The sequence below is a fragment of the Pollicipes pollicipes genome, unplaced genomic scaffold (assembly GCF_011947565.3).
Source record: "Pollicipes pollicipes isolate AB1234 unplaced genomic scaffold, Ppol_2.1 Scaffold_5724;HRSCAF=6776_pilon_pilon_pilon, whole genome shotgun sequence".
Taxonomy (NCBI): Eukaryota; Metazoa; Arthropoda; class Thecostraca; order Pollicipedomorpha; family Pollicipedidae; genus Pollicipes; species Pollicipes pollicipes.
The window spans coordinates 10,612,914-10,632,297 of NW_023596746.1; the positions used below are offsets into that span (position 1 = coordinate 10,612,914).

The 19,384-nt window shown below is 52.3% G+C and overlaps 2 protein-coding genes across 2 annotated transcripts; one reads left to right on the top strand and one right to left on the bottom strand.

Annotated features, from left to right (window-relative positions):
* Positions 1–379: 379 nt before the first annotated feature.
* LOC119103929 (myotubularin-related protein 10) lies at positions 380–8,567 on the bottom strand (the record flags this gene model as incomplete). Its single annotated transcript, XM_037227630.1, is given in 7 exon segments — positions 380–525; positions 1,983–2,144; positions 3,407–3,535; positions 3,976–4,100; positions 4,316–4,477; positions 5,634–5,819; positions 8,296–8,567. Coding segments are annotated over 7 exon segments (967 nt in total), but the record flags the coding sequence as incomplete, so codon positions are not given.
* A 217-nt stretch (positions 8,568–8,784) lies between these two features.
* LOC119102653 (alpha-taxilin) lies at positions 8,785–19,005 on the top strand. The gene is made up of 9 exons (XM_037226113.1): positions 8,785–8,888; positions 12,707–12,805; positions 13,199–13,363; positions 14,541–14,687; positions 15,173–15,367; positions 15,575–15,703; positions 16,116–16,274; positions 18,276–18,483; positions 18,935–19,005. The coding sequence occupies exons 2-9, from the start codon at positions 12,761–12,763 to the stop codon at positions 19,003–19,005; spliced, it is 1,119 nt and encodes a 372-aa protein (XP_037082008.1). The 5' UTR covers positions 8,785–8,888; positions 12,707–12,760.
* Positions 19,006–19,384: the final 379 nt, after the last annotated feature.

Consider the following 19,384-nt stretch of genomic DNA (forward strand, 5'->3'; position numbering starts at 1 on the left):
GATCGAGCGCCAAAACACGTGGGGACAACATGGAGCGCGTAGTGCACCGTCTAAGCTAAGAGGGGCAAAGGGAGCCCAGAGGTCAGGTACCAAATAGCATCGCATGGTCCTTACATCGAATCATCATCCACGTTACAAAGAAAAGCAGCATCTGAAACATGAATAACGAGTCCGTCTGCTTTTCCTACAACGCCCAGCCCTTATTCGTCCAAACATTGCCCGTCCCGATGGCCCAGTTGGCTCGAGCGCTTGCCTTCCGATCCACCCACCCGTGGCAGGGTGGGTCACGCACCCCTCTACGGCGTTCAGCCTGGCGGGCCATCCGCGGCAGGCACCGCGACCTCTGTCGCAGAGCCGCGCCCGCAGGAGCCGGACCCACCTGGCGAGCAGAGCTGCCGCAGCCGCTGGTAGCTCTCCTGCAGCTCCCCCGCCGTGGGGCAGGCAGCTCCCACGTCCTGTACCACCGGCTCCCGCATGAAGGGCTGCGAGGCGCGCATGGCGTCCAGCAGGCGCCGCTCCTGGGGGCTGATCAGGGGAGACGGTGAGGTGTCTGGGACCTGACACTGCTCCTGGGGGCTGATCACGGGACAGGGTGAGGTGTCTGGGACCTGACACTGCTCCTGGGGGCTGATCACGGGACAGGGTGAGGTGTCTGGGACCTGACGCCGCTCCTCGGGGCTGACCACGGGACAGGCTGAGGTGTCTGGGATCTGGCACTGCTCCTGGGGGCTGATCACGAGACAGGGTGGTGTCTGGGACCTGACACCGCTCCTCGGGGCTGATCACGGGACAGGGTGAGGTGTCTGGGACCTGACACCGCTCCTGGGGACTGATCACGGGACAGGGTGGTGTCTCAGACCTGACACTGCTCCTGGGGGCTGACCACGGGACAGGGTGAGTTGTCTCAGACCTGACACTGCTCCTGGAGACTGATCACGGGAAAGGGTGAGGTGTCTGGGATCTGACACTGACCCTAAGGGCTGATCACGGGTCAGGGTGAGGTGTCTCAGACCTGACACTGCTCCTGGAGACTGATCACGGGACGGGGTGAGGTGTCTGGGACCTAACACCGCTCCTAGGGGCTGATCACGGGACAGGGTGTGGTGTCTCAGACCTGACACTGCTCCTGGAGACTGATCACGGGACGGGGTGAGGTGTCTGGGACCTAACACCGCTCCTAGGGGCTGATCACGGGACAGGGTGTGGTGTCTGGGACCTGGCACTGCTCCTGGGGACTGATCGGGGGACAGGGCGAGATATCTGGGACCTGAAACCACTTCTTGGGGCTGATCAGGGGACAGGGTGGTGTATCAGACCTGACACTGCTCCTGGGGACTGATCAGGGGACAGGGTAGTGTCTGGGACCTGACACCGCTCCTGGGGGCTGATCAGGGGACAGGGTGGTGTCTGGGACCTGACACCGCTCCTGGGGACTGATTAGAGAGCAGGGTCTACACCTTCCCGGCACATCTACGGGAACGGACGCACCTTCGTTCTATCAAGGAATCAGATCAATCAATCAACACACCATTTCTCAATGCCCGGAAAGGAACACCTCCCTGTCCTTGGCCCGAACACGGGCATACCACCTTCGTGACGTGCCGGGGGAAGGGTGGGTATGTCCGTGCCCCTTATCACCCTGGGCCCGGGGCCGGACACAAAGCCAGCTTGGGCCTAGTCACCTAAAGCAAAGTTGGGCACTGCATGACCTACAAGCAGCCGATGCGCCCTAAAACCCCAAATCATCATCATCATCATCATAAAGCAAAGCTTCCAGCTTACACAGTTCTAGATTGCTACGTGTATCCAGACGAACCGAAAACAGTCAATTTTATGTAATCTGTAGCTTCTGAGGTCGTTGATAAAAGGGCCCGTCGCTGCACTCGGCTGATGAGTCAATCAGTCCATGCGACGCAAACCAAAGCTGCGTAGATAAGCAGCTTCGTTTCATGAAACACAGTCACGCCCCGGCCAGGCCCCACCTGTTACGCATGTCCGGGTGCGTGTAGGCTGACCGGACGATGGCAGCGCCCTCAGCATTGCCCCAGCACCAGATGGGCGGCCGCCGCTCCACGAAGTGGCCGCTGGCCGCCACCAGGTCAGCGTCGAGCAGACCCTTGGGCACCACCAACACCTCGGGCAGGCTGGCAACGATCGCGACCGTCAGAACTGGGACAGCCGCGGGCCGTGTGCGCCGAGGTATGCATGGACGGCTGCACCCGGACAAATACGCAGGTCAGATGGAGGCGGGTGTCCGATGGAGACGAGCGTCACATGGAGACGGAGGTCAGATGGATGAGCGGATACTAGGTGGATACGAAGCGTCACATGGGACGGAGGTTTTCAGATGGAGACGGCTATTCAGGTGGAGACGAGCGTCACCATGGAGGAACGGAAGGTCAGATGGAGACGATATGTCAGGTGGATAACGAGCGTCAACATGGAGACGGAGGTCAGATTGGAGATGGTATGTCAGGTGGAGATACGAGCGCCACATTGGAGACGGAGGTCAGATGGAGACTGATGTCAGGTGGATACGAGCGCCCACATGGAGACGGAGGTTTCAGATGGAGACCGGATGTCAGGTGGAGACGAGCGTCACATGGAGACGGAGGTCAGATTTGAGACGGATTTGTCAGGTAATTGGATACTAGCGCCACTGGAGAACGGAGGTCAGATGGAAGACGGAGTCAGGTAGGATACGAGCCGCCACATTGGAGACGGAGGTCAGATGGAGACGGATTTGTCAGGTGGATACGAGCGCCAACATGAGACGGCGGTCCGATGGAGACGGAATGTCAGGGTGGATACGAGCGTCACATGGAGACGGAGGTCAGATGGAGACGGATATCAGGTGGATACGAGCGTCACATGGAGACGGAGGTCAGATGGAGGCGGGTGTCCGATGGAGACGAGCGTCACATGGAGACGGAGGTCAGATGGAGACGGATGTCAGGTGGATACGAGCGTCACATGGAGACGGAGGTCAGATGGAGACGGATGTCAGGTGGATACGAGCGCCACATGGAGACGCAGGTCAGATGGAGACGGATGTCAGGTGGATACGAGCGCCACATGGAGGCGGAGGTCAAATAGAGACGGATGCCGGGTGGAGACGCAGGTCAGAGGGAAACGGAGTCGGATGGAGACGGAGGGCAGATGGCCAGAACCACAGCTCGTCGATACATTGCAGCCAACGCGGGAAGAGACGAGAAAAAAACGGAATATCTCCGACGGCAGACATCCCAGCCCGTCAACAGCACCAACAAACCCACGGCACACGGCACCAACGCGGGAGGCATGCAGCACCGACGGCCGATGGTGCCATTTGTGGCCGCACCATCAGCCAGTGACCTATGGCCAACGACACCGGCACGACCCGACCTGAGGACGTCCGCGGCCTTACCTGCGGCACATCTGGTACAGCTCGTTGGCCTGCGAGACGCGCCAGCCGAGCGCGCCTGTGCGCCGCAGCTCGGCCTGCCAGTAGGCCGGCGTGCCGAGGTCGCACAGCTCGCCGGTGGCCGGCCCGCCCCTGCGGCCGGACAGAGGTCAGCGGCGTCGCCGGGGCGACGCAGCGCGCGGTCACAGGTGATGGGTGTGCTGACTGTTGCCGCTCAGCACCTAGAGTGGGTTCTGCTCCCAGTATTACAAGGTAGGGGTACTTCAATTCAGGACGAAGGAGTACGGTGGGCCCCCCTCAAATAAACCAAACAGGAGGCTGCCATGAGAAGGACGGCCACGTACATTGTACGCAAACAAAAAAGCCACGTGCAAATCACAATATCTGCACATACCACTAACATCGCACTACAGTAAAAAATGAAAAGAGTCAGAAGCAATGCTGGCACTTCGCAACTATCACTCGTATCTGGCGGCAGCCATGTGTTCAGAAAAAGGCTAACCTCCGCTGACCAGCGGAGCGGCAGAGCCTCGCCAGACCGGCCGGACGCGTCCGTCGCAGCCGGCGCTTACCGGTAGCTGAAGGCGAACAGGAGGTGGACGGACTGCGGGTAGCAGAGGTTCAGCAACGCGCTTGTCACCGCTACGGCTTCGTTCACACTTGTCAGATTCAGACTGAACGTGAACAGGCGAAAATCCTGCAATAATGAGCGAAAAGGGAGGTAAAAAGTTGCACGAAAGACACGCCCGTACCCTCCTCGAGTCAGTGCGTGGACGATCGGGTGTAACCTGCACGACTTCCTCTCTCCAGAAGCACATCGCATGCAGCAAACCATGAGGTGCATACGTCATCACTACGAGACTCCAGCAGCAGTAAATGGGGGGGGGGGGGGGGGGGGAGCAGCGAAGTTACCTTGCATCGTATCTGGATCCCCTTGATCTTGCCTTGCACAGTGGACCGTGGATAGAGCCGTTTGGTCTTTCCGCTGGACGACAGGAGTTGATGAATAGTATCAACATTCATCAAACAGATATCTCGTGGTCCCAGAAGCAGGTTGCGCTGTTCCATTGACGCCTGCCGGAGAGTCAAAGGTTATTTTCACCACAGCCACAGCTTGGTACCTTGAGATGGCTTACTATGTCACAAGTGGCCTTAAGTGTACTATATATCTGTAAGTAACTAAGTGCGGGCGGGTCATGGTCCTCCTTGCGGCGTCAACCAACCGGACATTGTGTTGCTCCAGCGGAAAGATCACGCTCGATCCATCGAATTGCGCTTCTGATGAGCTCATATATTTACACCCAGTGGGCAGTGAGGGTGGAGGCCAATTTGATTCAGTAAAAGGTCTTCCCAGAAAAGATTCCGAGCTTCTACAGCGACGTCTAACTTTGTATAGCTGCAAACAACTGCCGATCTTTCGGTATGAAAATGGACAAGCCCTTTAAGGTCACTGGCCTGTAGCATGAAAGTAAGCCCACGGTCGTCAGCGGACAAATTATTTGGGAATCTTCAGAAATGAGCAGGAAGGAAGTTACTATTTTTTCTAGAACAGTCACAGAAGGCCCTTCCTGCTCAGCTCAGTTGGTAGAGCGGCGGACTTGCAATAGAAAACCCCGGTTCGAAACCTAGATATTCCGAGGAGCGAACACAGGCTGTTGCACATACATAGCTGAAAGCCAAACATCTCCAGTTCTTCTCACGACTCAATAACGCCCGACGACAGCCAAACAATTAACTGGCCGAGATGTTGTGCACAAGCTTACACACGGGACGAAGACGGAAGCCCGAACCGTCACTCCATCTGAGGTCAGCAAACCTGTCCACCAATCAAACTAAGGAAATATTGACTTTTGGATTGAAAGCCTATCAGAATGGATTTGCGGCAGCGACTGGCTCCATTTGTTTATATTTTGGTACCATCCACAAGGTGATAACATGCAGGCATGTCTGTTGTCATCTCGCCCGCCTCAGAACACAAAAGGCATCCTGTACGAATTAGGCAAAAACAGTGATGTTTGGGTAAAACAACACATCGACGTGGGCCAAACTGGGGTGGATGAGGCAAACTTATCCCAATGCATGTCATACCAGGTACTTCCAAGACCTCTCCGCGACTGCCTGGTATGCATAGCTAGCAGCAGACACTACTTGCATATACATTAGATTTCCACTACAGACCAGACAGCTCACACCCTTGATCTCCTGCCAGCAGTGCCAGCCTGCCACTCACGAGTCTGCCCTGCTGGTTGCGCGCCTCCAGGAATGTCAGTTTGAAGTTGGTGACGACCAGCCGTCCGAGCACGCCGTCGGGCCGCTCCGACAGCGGCAGGTACAGCAGCACGTCGTCGGCCGACGCCACCAGCACCTCCCCTGGCAGCAGCAGTGGCTCCAGCTGGGCAGGCTTCTCCGAAGCCGACTGGCAAGTCAGGGCTGGTTAGCAAGGTCTAGCAGCGTGCTTGCCGCCAAGTGTTGCTCGTAAAATCCAAGCCTCTACCACACCTCCTTTGGAGACGTCTGCACACGACGCGACGGACCTCGCTTGTTTCCCTTTTCCGATGAAAGTCGTAATGCCCCACCTCACTGGACGTGCAAAATTTGTCTTGACCTCTGATAAAAGGCCCTGTTTGGACCATCATGCTCCAGTATTGGACAAATGCTCATTTTTAGTGATGAGCAATGAACAAAATCTGCATTCTTCAGTGGATTGTTTTGCATTCCATTTCACAGGAGTAGCTAGGAAATAGAAGACAAGAACTATAATTTCGTTTTGGAGCCACCTCAACACCCATAAAACCTGTCATGGCTGCTTCTATAGATATCCATTTAAGGAGATGTACATATAGACACAGAGATTTTGTCAGACATTTTGCTGATTTTAGAAATAAAATTTTCTGAATCTGTGATGACTGCTGACAAAAAGATACCACAAGTATTGATCCTGCTCCCATATCCCAACACCCTATCCACAGCACCATGTTAAGGGCTGCTTGCAATATAAAAATACACAAAAACACAAAAACTGCCAAGCCAAAACATTTCAATGATCTATACTAATTGCAGACTGAAAATACATTTAGCTTAAACACTGGAGCAGTCATTCAGGCTCCCATATCTAACACCTGATGCACAACACCTAAAATCCAATTCTTGATGCAAGTGCTGCAATGTCTGTGATTTGGGCCAACTGAAACACAGACATCACAGCTAAAGGTTGCAATGACCCAAACCATGCATAAGGTCAGCCAAAGAAAAATCATTTCAAAATTTGGTGCAAGCAATTTGGCCTGGCCTGAGTTTGTTGCACATGCGCTCCAGGCATGGTACACTAATGCCAGATACATCAGTATTACATAAGCATTGAATAGTGTATGTTTTCAGATTGGCTGTGGGTCGATTGCCACTGACAGCTAGAGATAGATTAGAGAACTGGCATCCAATTTCATATTTCCTGTAAAGGTTATTGGATACAATACCTCTCACAGGCATGTTGTAAGCAAATTCAAGGCTATCCAGACTATGGAAATAAGCTGTCTGCTTCACAAGAAATATGCTGACAGGAGTCAACTTACTTTCTGGAGCACCTAAACATCTTGCTCTGGGCCATGGCTACATTGGTAACTTACACTGCAATAGCAAACTGTTCATTAAATGATGTCCTTATGACATTCAGGACACCATAAATAATCCTAGAACAGAAACATTTCAATGATATCTTATCTTCCCTTCAGAACATAGTAATTCTGATAACAACTGCAGAGACCTGTATGTCACACTAATGGCATGGATGCTAATGGGATGATGGGTTCCAGGGATTGGGTGGGGAGGTTGGCCACAATGATGACAGCTGGGTAAGGTTAGGTTAGGTTAGGTTAGGTTAGGTTAGGTTAGGTTAGGTTAGGTAGGTTAGGTAAGGTTAGGTTAGGTCAGGTTAGGTCAGTCAGGTCAGTCAGGTCAGACCAGGTCAGGTCAGGTTAGGTTAGGTTAGTTTAGGTTAGGTTAGGTTAGGCTACATTGGATTGGGTCAGATTCTGATCCTCTTTCCACTTTCATTCACAGGCCATTTTTTCAGGGGAAGTGCAGGATGACTATGTCATAGTTATGGTGGTGGTGGGTCAGGTGTGTTGCATCTCTGAAGTGCTAGGATGTTTGCCCCCTTCAAGCTTGAAGGTAAGAATGTAGATATGCCTGTTCCATGATTATTTACAATATTTTCTGCCTTAGCAAAGATGATTTGCATACAATGCTCTTTTGCAATACAGGGGTTTGTTCTGCTTTGTAACACAACACACCCATATTTTGTTCTGAGATGATGAATGTGTCAGAGTTTTACAACCCCACATTTATTTTGGAACCAGTGATGATGGGATGGTGGTGCATAGCACACCGAGTTAACTACTGGAAATGTCCTGGTGCTTAAACCAGATACATGATGCAACAACTTCATCCTCCATTAGGAGGCTTCAATGGGCTGCAGCCTACTCTCTCCCTCTCTCTCTTGTTTGTTACACAACTGATGAATGACATCTTCTGCAGTTTTGAGATGGCGAGTGCAGCTTGGATGTCTCAACAGCATATAGTACACATTGAAACCAAGTGATTTTTAGTAAAGCACAGCCAAAATGTCACATGGGAGGACAGCACAACATGCTGATGGTTGGTAGTAAATCCCTTAAATCATTTAAACAATTCAACAAATTAATCAAGGATTTCATGCATCTTGTATAATTGCAGAGAATGCACTTGAGCTTATTCAAATACCTGGGCAGTACTGAAGATTCTAGTGACAGGATTGAGGCTTAAAACAATAAAATGCTTATCACCCAGCAATGAAGCATATCACTGCAAGAACACAACCCATAGAAAATTAGTTCAAAAACATATGAGCCTCTTACCCCATTTTTATCGATGTATTCATCAAGGTCCACGTAACTTCGGAAACTTCTGGTCATCTTGGACAGATTAGACCACAAAATTGCTTACAAAACCATGGCCAGATCATGCCACACTCTCGCTCGTAGCAGAAGCCACGGCAAGTGTTGTGCATGGCTTCCAGACACAACACATGGTTATAACCAGTTACGCAACAGTTACATATCAAGTTCACTCCACATGTTTCGGGCCGCGGTTCCGCCGTATATCTTCGCACGTCTCACCGTGCTCACGGTTCTCCTAGATCGTGTTTGCTTCAGCTAAGGATTCTAGTACGCGCACGCATATGGCGCGAAAGTTTCGAAATACCGTGTAAATAAGTGCTTGGCTTGTGCTCGAAAAAGAACATATCTGCTCGCGTAGGCATTTTTGACTAATCAACTGAATAGCATGCTGAAAGGAAGCCAAATACCGCATTTCGATTGGTTTATAGTGCATACTCTTGCTGCTAACCTCCTGAATTGAGCATACTTGCGCCTTGCAGGGAGAGTAGGAGAACTGCGTCTAACTGCGCTCCATGGTCAAAGAGCCTGGCACATCCATGCTGTTTGGAGCGGTAAGTGGGGGACTAAGCGTGTGATCATGTTGTTATTGTTTTAGTGGTCTGTTTTTCACTTAGTATATTGGACAACACCTTGCAGAAGGTATAGCACCGGGTGAGGCGGTTTGATGCTGATAATATTGTTGCTTGACAGGATGAATTTAACATCGAATTATCAGATCGCCTGGAAGCTGATGACTGTTGATTCTCCCATGTGTTTTGCTATGTCTTCCGGTTTTTGTCAGCGAATTCAGCGCCCTGAACAGTCCATTACAATCAAGAACATTTGGTTGGGGCAACTGCAACATGAGGACCACAGATATTGAACATTGAGGCTGGTCAAGTGCAACATCTACATGTTCAATATTTAGGTATCATGTTGACAACATTATTTGGAAGTGCTCCATGTAAGATTATGGAGTAGATATGGAATTCAAATGGCAAAGAAATATTGCACAAGCCACCCAGCATGCTGCTCCAGCCTTTCATAATTCATTTGGTAGGGTGTTGTGGAGGTAGGTATAATTTATGATGCCATAATTCTGGCTCACTGACAGTATCATAGGAACAATAAATTAGCTGCTATTATGTTTTCCTTTGACCCCAATTCCTGACACCTGTCCAATTTGCCGAGTGTAGGGTACTTAGGGGGAGGGGGAGGCTTAAAGGACTGTTAAGTTTCATGGCAGGTGCCTCTTGCTAGATGCCTGACAAACAACATAATACAGGATAGGTGCCTAATTTTATACACAACTGTTTCAAATGATAACCAGTCATTTTAGAAATAAACTGAAACATTTCAGGCCATCCAAGGTAGCTACGTCTGCGAGCAACATCAGGTACCTGCCTTGGTTAGGCAACAGTGACCATGCGATCATCTTGCACCAGGGCCAGCTTTCTTGCACAACATAGCCAAGTCTCTTGAAGACTCTTCAGCCCAGACTAAAATATTCTTAAGGAAGAAGAATCTACAGATGAAGTGGGGAGTCTAAGCATTGAAAAAAGAGAGAAAGCTGTATTGTGGACACGAGCCCGGTATCTGGGCATTGGGCCATGCTAGGCTTACAGCCTGCTGGAATAACCTCAGAAAGCTTTCTAGAATCTTTGGAATGGCTACAAAAGAAAGCTTGCAGAAAATACAAGGGCTAATCCCAAGGCCTTTTAGTGGTATGCCAACTTGGTGGCCTCACACCAGATGCAAGGTGGAAAAATATGACAAGAAGGTGTCACACTCACTTTCATAACAAGGGTAACATTAGCATACTAAGCATGTTATTTGTGAGCGTGTTCGCTGGTGGTAGTGTGTGCACCCCACCTGAGATGAGCTTCAGCTGTGGAGAACCTGGTCTGGAAGACGTATCTCCACCCGGGCTGTGCTGGAGATGCTGGTCTGCTTCAAACCAACCAGCTCCCCAGGCTTGATGCCATCCAGCCCAGACTCAGCTGGGAGTTGGCAGGGCTGAGGGCAGAACCATTGCATGTGCTAATCTGGGAGTCCATCATCACTGAGTGCTCCCTGCTTGTTGGAATATGGGCAAAATAGCTCCTATCTACAAAATGTAGGCTTTACTGACTGAATTTGGCCATAACTGACTGACAGAAACACATAAATGCACACATTGCCCTGGCATGGCTGCCTGGATGACCATGAACTGAGCTTAAGGTAACAGTTTTTATTCATATAGCTGTTACTTCCCTATTAATGTGGTTTAACGTGATCTTGTATGCTGAAGGTTGATTCATGTTTCCATGAGAACTCAACCCATAATCCCAACAAAAAGCAGGAGTTTGTTTCCTTTCTTGCATGCACAAACCTAGTGGATGTGCTGTACTTGGACTTCAGGCCGGGGCCATCTTCTGCGCTGGATTGTGAAGGCTCCTGAGCAGTCATGAATGCAAAGAGCTCATCGAAGGCTCGTTGGCTGACCAACATGGAGGTGACACATTGCATCCCTGGAGGATGTTTTTGGGGCCTATCCTGTTTACAACGTGCATCAGCGATCTGCCTGAACGCATTCAAGGGTGAGCACAGTGGGCACAGTCAACGCAGGAAGCATAGTCAAGTTGTTCGCGGATAACACAGTGCTGCATTGTTGGCTGCAGAGGTCACTTGTGGGGGCTTCATGGGGACTGCAGGGCGACCTAGATGCCGTGGTGGAGTGGTCAAAGAAGTGGCCCCTTCCATTCAACCTATGGAAATGTGTGGTATGGTAGTGGTTTGAATGTGTTCAAAAGCACATCAGTGCCTGTAATGCATGTCTCGCCTGTTGTGTTGACAAAAAACAATTATCTAAGTAGTGTCCTAGAGAAGAGCCCATGTATCGCCATGGACCACAAGCTCAAGTTCCATGCTCAGATGGCACTTGCGGCGTCTAAGGCGTCAGAGATCCTGACACCTGATTGGTGATGCTTCTTCAACGTCGGCGTTCGCCACGCCATCACTCATATTGAAGACCATGGACAGTCGGTTTTTGAGCATTGGGACACCCAAGAAATGTGGGTTGATGATGGGTGGATTGCTGGACCATAACAAGTTGTAGTGCAGCGTCGCGTGATAGTTCATTCGAGGACATCCCGCACCGGACAACCCCGGAGAGACTCCTACTCTTGCAACCAACCCTGGAGAGACTCCTACTCTTGCAACCAACCCTGGAGAGGCTCTTACTCCTCCAACCAACTCCAGAGTCTCCTCCTCCAATGAACTCTGGAAAGACTCCTACCCTTACAACCAACCCTGGAGAGGCTCCTACTCCTCCAACCAACTCCAGAGAGTCTCCTCCTCTAACCAGCCCCGGAGAGACTCCTACTCCTCCAACCAACTCCAGAGAGTCTCCTCCTCCAACCAACCCCAGAGAGACTCCTACTCCCCCAACCAACCGCGGAGGGACTCCTGCTCCTCCAACAAACGCCGAAGCATCCCCCAGCTACCGTCTCTGTGCTGCAAACTTCGGGGAGATGTGATTGCTCCGTGCCAGCGGTTTCGCGAATGGATGTCTGTCGTCGGAGGATTTCATGATTTCCTCGAAACTGTGACCTATAGTGGATCGACGTGCCCATGGTTAGGCTCCGTGAGTTTAGATGGGACCTCCATAAGATTTACTGGTCTGCATCTAGGATTAGACGGCCTCGTGTCCAATACACATCTTGCAAACTGATAACTTTTCCCAGCTTCCATTGTGGCAATAGAGAAGGAGAACTTGTTGAAGAGAAACAAGGGGGACTTCCTTCACGGAATATGTGTGGCTGCTTTCTAAAATCGACATGAGAGAGTTTCAATATGTGTTGTTTCCCCTTAACTGTTAGTAGTCCTGTTTTCTGTTTTGCTCACCCCTTTGAAGTGTGATCTTTGGTGAGTGGTCAGTACCCTATAAGACCTTGTGGAGATATTGCAGACTTATATTACAGACTTATATTACAGACTTACAGATATTGCGGACTCAGTCATGGGAATTCGTGGTCGCTTCTTGTGCACAGACAAATAAGTTTTTTCATGATGTGTGAAACTAGATGTTTCAGTTGCAATGATAGTTTTAACTGCTGTTTTCTGAAATGGTGCTGTCGGTTGCACTATTGATGGGGGCATAGTGTGAATAATAATTCTAAGTGTCCACTGGAAAGCCTTTGCCCTTCTTTGGTAAGGAATTAAACCAGGCTATGTGTTTCTTAATTTAGTCCACCAAGAGTCGCTGCTTGCCATCCATTGTGTTCCTGAGCATGGCCTTCTGGACTCGAGAATGTATGTGCTCTTGAAAATTGAAATTCGATCCACTCCTGTACTAGTGAACAATCTGAGGCAAGTGTCGTGACTGATCTGACTCTGCTTCACTTTTCAGGTGGCAGAGCACCTTTAAAGATTGCCGCCCCTTCATCCTGTCACACATAATAAGATGACGTCGAATGGCGACACGAGCAATTGGTCCAGAACGTCGGAGGTAATGATCCTCACCAGGAAGATGTATGTAATTTTTGTGTTAATATTTATTTATGCAGTTTGTGGTACTCTAATGAGGCTAATATTGATGCCTGATCGACATACGTCAGTGTGCTCGTATTAGGTGTCATGGCCCTCCATACTTAATGCTGTCGTCATCAACTCCTGGCTTCTGTTGCTGCTGGATCTATACATTGTAAGTTACACAGCTGCTAGCAACATCCAATGTATGACCTTGTGGCACTGCAATGCAGTGAATCGTGGAAAGGTCATTCTTTCTTGCCATGATATGGGCCCATTTAGGCATTTGCCATCTTCCTAGACCTAGACGGAATAGTCACAACCCGTGAGTGTTGCGCTCCAGACATCATAGTACGACCGCCGCCGTTTTCAGATGGCCGACGACAGCGTCAAAAGAGACCGCAAGACACAGAAGAGAATAGAAAAGAACCTGGAGCAGACGCTGGCATCGGCCAACGAGATCACGGATGCACATGAACGCCTCGTTTTCGTCTGCAGGAAGCATGCAGAGTCCTTGGAAGAGAACAAGAAGCTAGTGGTATGTGCTGACGGTCGTGAACGGTGGACTCCGGGTACTGTAGATCTTAACATGAAGAGAAGTTGAGCATAGCAGCAGAGCCCAATAGTTCTGAGGAGAAGGCGTTGTGCTGCCATCTGCTACGCCAGCTGCAGCTAAATGTCTGACACGTCGGGATCGGTATTGAGCAGCATGTAATCGCGTAGCAATGGCAGCTTCAGGTCCTCCCATGGGCTGGTGGAAGCTGGACCGAAGCGGAGTGAGTGATTAATGAATGATGGATTTTCCGATCAAAGCAGGCTCATGGGAATAACAAAGCGATTTCGTACTCATCCCTGTGAAAAGTTATGAGTACTTTTCTTCTTAACTCACACGTATATTGTGTGCGATGCATGGTTTTTCACGGTTACGTTACGCCATTTGCGGAGATAAGAGTGAAGCTGAAGCAACGGAAGTTGATGTGTTCTTCAGGCAAAGGCAGTGATAGAAAGCCACAGCAGTGCACAATCACGGCTAGTTTCCTCGGCGCGATTAAACGATGCCGGGAAAGGTGTGCACGACGTCGCTCAATACGTAGCGAGTAAATCGTAGGATTTTAGGCTTTAAAATCGAGCCAGAGGTGCAGCAGCACAGCACCAATACATTATGGTTGCGAGTAGCGTTGGGGGAGGGTGGTGGTCGGTAATTGGTGACGGAACAGATGTTCGAAGGGCGATGCCATTTTGGGAGCGTTGCCGTGATGGTGCTGACCGCATTGAGATTCATGTCGGGGCACCGAAGTCGGAACGTATGACTTCGATGGAAGCTTAATAATCTGTTTGTGACGCATTCATTGAAATAAGTCGTTGTACGTTCTCACAAGATTCACTAAAACAGCAGTTGGGCCGCTGACAGTTCAAGTCCTTTGACGGTGGGCGTAGGTTGGCAGAACCGGAGTATATCATAGCAAGCAGAGGATGTTTTTGATAGCGATATGGAACAAGCTCAGCAGAGTGTTTTGCAGGAGTCGTCGTTTCAGATGAATCATATGTTGGTGATGACGGAGTACAAAATTTTCAGATGGATCATTTGTTGATTATGACAAAACGCTACATTTACGATCTGAATAGCATGTGTCGGATCTATACGTGTGCTTGCTCAGCGGAACCTCAACGCTACACGACCTGTATCACCAACATGCCACGCCATAACATTGCAGTCGAGCATTCGCAAGATGGAGCTGCGCGTGGACCATCTGCTGAAGGAGAAGCTGAACCTAGAGAGTGAACAGAGCAAGGCGCTGCTGACGCGGAGCCGCCTCGAAGGCCTGTGCCGGGAGCTTCAGAAACAAAACAAACTCGTCAAGGTACGCCTCCCCGAACACCCTCAGGCAGAGCGCTCTGGTGGCGAGCTCGATGGGTCAGATATGCTTACGATATGCAGATATGAACAAGGTTATCTGTTTGGGTACTAGAAATACACGTACGCCGCGTTCCCTTTAAGAAAAAAACTATGTGATTCAACCCATCACATACCCTGTAACCAGGCTTGCCCTTGGTGACCTAATACCCCAACGAAAACGCAGATTTTTCCTCTAGCCATTATCACTTAACGCAAAAAATATTCAGCTCCGGCGGTTATCACTTAAGGTAAGAAATATTCAACCCGTTTCTTCAAGTCAGGCGTTAAGAACATAAGGATGGGACCACCTGTCCCGAGGCGAGGTCATCTTCGCCGTCACGCCAGCCCGAGCAGCGCCGTCTCCGAGGCTTACCCGGTCCCCGGACAGTGCGGCGCCTCCCCCCCCCCCCCCCGTGCCGTCCGGTGAGCGAGCCGCCCGCGCTGCGGCAGGAGGAGAGCGTGGCGAAGATCCGCGAGGAGGAGGAAAAGCGGCGCGAGGTGTCCGCCAAGTTCCAGACCACGCTCAGCGACATCACCGGCACCATGAACGAGAACAACCAGAAGAACACCCGGCTCACGGAGGAGAACATCGAGATGTCCAAGAAGCTCAAGAGCCTGTGCGAGCAGTACGAACAGAATAACTCGGTGAGTCCGCTGAGGCAGGTTTGGTGCTAGGTGGCCTGGTGGTAACTTTTCGGCGTCTGATCCACCTAGTGCCACCGGTCATAAGACTTCGGTGTTCTATGTTTTAGCTACATGCGTTCTATTTTTGTCGTTTGTGTCCTAATGCTCGCGTTGATTGTGCTTTACGCACTGCCTGTTAACCAAGGGTGGTCTGTCACTGTGTTCAAGCTGGTTGAGAAGATGATGAAGCAGAAGGAGCTCGAGTCCCAGTTGGCTGAGGCACGCCTGGCCAAGATACAGCTCGAGATGAACCAAGAGAAGCAGGCCTTCCTCTTAGAAAAACAAAAACTCCTTCAGGTAGTTCTTGTACACTGCTTAAATATGACAGTCGTGGTATAGTTATCCTTGCGTCGATACCGCGTGTGCCCTGTCACACCAGAGTTACAAGCACTGGTGCGTCACCCGGTTGCTTACACCCGCTCGTTGTCACCTGCACCCGATCACCATCACCCGGGTGCGTGTCACCCGGGCGCGTGTCACCCGGGTGTGCTCACCCGTCATGCCGGCGGGAATCTCCTCAGCGATCTCGCTCAGCATCATCTGGATGGCCTAACGCGATCGAGAGACAGGAAGCCCCGTGCCTCGTCCGGTCTGTGTGAATGTCACTGATGAGAGCGCGGCAGCGAGGCCGGAGCGGCGCCGGGCCACGTCCGGCGGGTCTCCGGCGCCCCACCCCGCACCGCTGAGCGGACACCCTCGGTGCCGGCAGGAGATGTCCACCTACCAGAAGCGCTGCACAGACCTGCAGGTGTCGGAGGTGGCGTTACGCGAGCAGCTGAGCACCTACACGGAGAAGTACGAGGACTTCCAGGGCGCCCTCGCCAAGTCCAACAAGGTGTTCGGCACGTTCAAGTCCGAAATGGAAAAGGTGCGGACAGTGTTACGAGATGCGTGCCACCCAGCAGTTGCCGCTGTATAGTTGTTATGTGGTTTGCTTGATTTCCTACGTAGGCCAGTTTACCTATGTCAGCTTTTTCGTGATAGGTTATGTGGTTATGCATGTTGTGGTCGTATATTGTTGTCTTAATAGTCAGTTGTCCTTTCGTTCAGTTTATACAGTTTGCATGCACATCTTGTATAAAGACATCCCTTTCATAAGCGCGATGACGGCATGCATCTCAAGAACATTATTCCCCAGTGTTATTGGCATATTGGCATCCAGTCACGCGAGTAATATTAATGCACCACACGACAAATAATGATGGCTCGCAAAGGGTATTCATCTACGGCTCGCGGACAGAAAGCTGTCATATTTCTATGCTGCGAGAACAATGCCCACTTTTGCCCGCTGATCCTTTCCCGTTCATTAAACGACATGCCGTATTCTGGAGAGGGAGAAGTGGACGTAAGAACTGAGGGCCTGCCGTCTGGCGCTGGCCCTCGCTTTCATTCTCGTCCGCTCGTCATGAGGGTCACGCCACTGAGCTGTTGCGGTGCTCCGGTGTTGACGTGAGCGTGTTCCGGCGCCGCAGTGCCAGTTCACACCGCTCCTGGTACCGCGGTGTTCCGTGCGGTGCTCCCGGTGCCCCTCTGTTGGCGTGTCACTGTCGGGGTAGTCCAGCGCCGGCGCCCGGCTGCCCCGACGCCGCATTGTTAGGTCGGTGCCGCCGACCTGCTGGGCCAGTGTGAGCGTGCGACCGTTCCTGTGTCCCGTGGCCTGTATGCCACTCTCCCGGTTGCTCGGTGAAGGCCTGCAGGCGTAGACGCAGTGGAGTGTGTCGATGTCAGCTGTCACTGTCGACTGCGTGATCGTCCTAGCGTCAGCCTGTGATCGTTCCGGAGTCAGTCCAGGTCTGGTCCGGTGTCAGTGCGGGACTGGCTCGGTGTCAGCGCGGGTCTGGCGTGATGTCAGGCCCAGTCTAACCCGGTGTCAACGCGGGTCTGGCCTGGTGTCAGTCCGGGTCTGCCCCGGTGTCAGTGTGCGGCTGTCCTGATCTCCGAGTAACTCGGTGTCGTCGCGGCTCTGACTCGGTGTCAATGCGTGACTGTCCTGGTCTTCTCCGAGCACCTCGGTGTCAGCCCGTGTATATCACGGCGTCTCAGTACCAGCGTGTGCCTGTCGCGGCCAGCCTGATGTCCGGAGCGGCCCGGCCCGGTCCCCCTGAGGCCAGCCGGTGGCCTCCGCCGCCGGCGACACACGCTCGTGCTGCGCGGCTCGGTGGCTCGGTAGGGCGACTCTCCGCGCCGGTGGGGGACGTCAGCCCTCCACCGGCGGCCCTAGCTGGTGACGCGTGCTGTGATTACTGTGGTTTAGCGTATCGTGTGGCTATAACGACAAGCTTCAACTAATGAATCACTTACTTTACCGGTTTTCCCTTGAGTGCGCAATCATATCAGCGACATAACTTGCATTATTTCTTTTAAGCTGGACTTAAGCTGTGGTTTTTGTCAACGTTGTGGTGTTGTGTCATGTTGCTGCATGTGAACTGGCAAGAGTGCAATGTTTTTTCAGCATCAAATAACCTCATGCCTCCGATTAATCCCACCTTGTCTTGCAATGAAATTTGGGTGGGATATTACTGTTCATAGGGCTGTCGTGGTAAAGCGTTGAACGTTCAGCATGTATTTGGTAATTTTCTTCGGTTATTTTATGTTAGGCGTACACTTATATATTTTACTTCATAGCTTCATAGTTAATTTGTGTTCGTGGTAAGGATGACCTAGTATTTTGTACTGGTTTTCACCCATTATTTTCTTTATTTTCCCTGTTTTTATCATTCACCCTATCATAACTTACTCTTCATACAGGCGGACAAACGGTAAAAGAAGATCTCCGTTCTCCCGGTCCCTCCTTTCCACTTTGTCTGCCCTTCTGTGTGCCCCATTACTTTCCGCGCTCTGACCGCGGTCGGTCACCGGCCCACCTCAGATGCAGAAGAACATCCGCCGGCTGGAGAAGGAGACGAGTACGTGGCGGCAGCGCTGGGAGGGCAGCAACCGCTCCCTCCTCCAGATGGCCGAGCAGAAACAGGCCGACGACAGCCAGCTGCTGGCCCAGCGGCGGCGCATCGAGACCCTGGAGCGGCTCTGTCGAGCGCTGCAGGCGCGTGCCACCGCCCCCCCGGCCCCGGCCGGCAGTGGGGAGTGTACCGTCCCCCTGCCCCCGCCCCCCCCCCCCCCGTAGTGCTCAGTGTACCGCACGCCCCTGTGGTAGTGCTCAGTGTACCGTCCACCTCTCCGGCAGCGCTCGTTGTACCGTCTACCCCTCCGGTAGTGCTCAGCGTACCGCACGCCCATCTGGTAGTGCTCAGTGTACCGTCCACCTCTCCGGTAGTGATGAGCGTACCGTCCATCCCTCCGGTAGTGCTCGGTGTACCGCCGACCGCCTTCGTTCGTTCTACACCAGTAAACGCTGTATCTGACTGTGTCTGTAGCCATTCCTGCCTGGATGTGCGCTTGCTAGTGTATCCCGCAGCCGGCGCGGATCTGTCTGAGTGACGAGTGTTGCGTGCGGGCAGTTGCTGCGGCCGTGCGCTGTGTCGGCCGTCAGCGGCCGCGGTGACGCGCCGCGTCCGTGGCCGCCCGCAGTGGGCAGACAGCTCACTGGCGGGGCGCGCCGACACAGCTCACTGGCGGGGCGCGCTGACACATCTCACTGACGGGGCACGCCGACACAGCTCACTGGCGGGGCACGCCGACACAGCTCACTGACGGGGCACGCCGACACAGCTCACTGGCGGGGCGCGCCGACACAGCTCACTGACGGGGCACGCCGACACAGCTCACTGGCGGGGCACGCCGACACAGCTCACTGGCGGGGCGCGCCGACACAGCTCACTGGCGGGGCACACCGACACAGCTCACTGGCGGGGCACACCGACACAGCTCACTGGCGGGGCACACCGACACAGCTCACTGACGGGGCATGCCGACACAGCTCACTCGTGATGGGGCACGCCGACACAGCTCACTGGCGGGGCGCGCCGACGCAACACACTGACGGGGCACGCCGACACAGCTCACTGGCGGGGCACACCG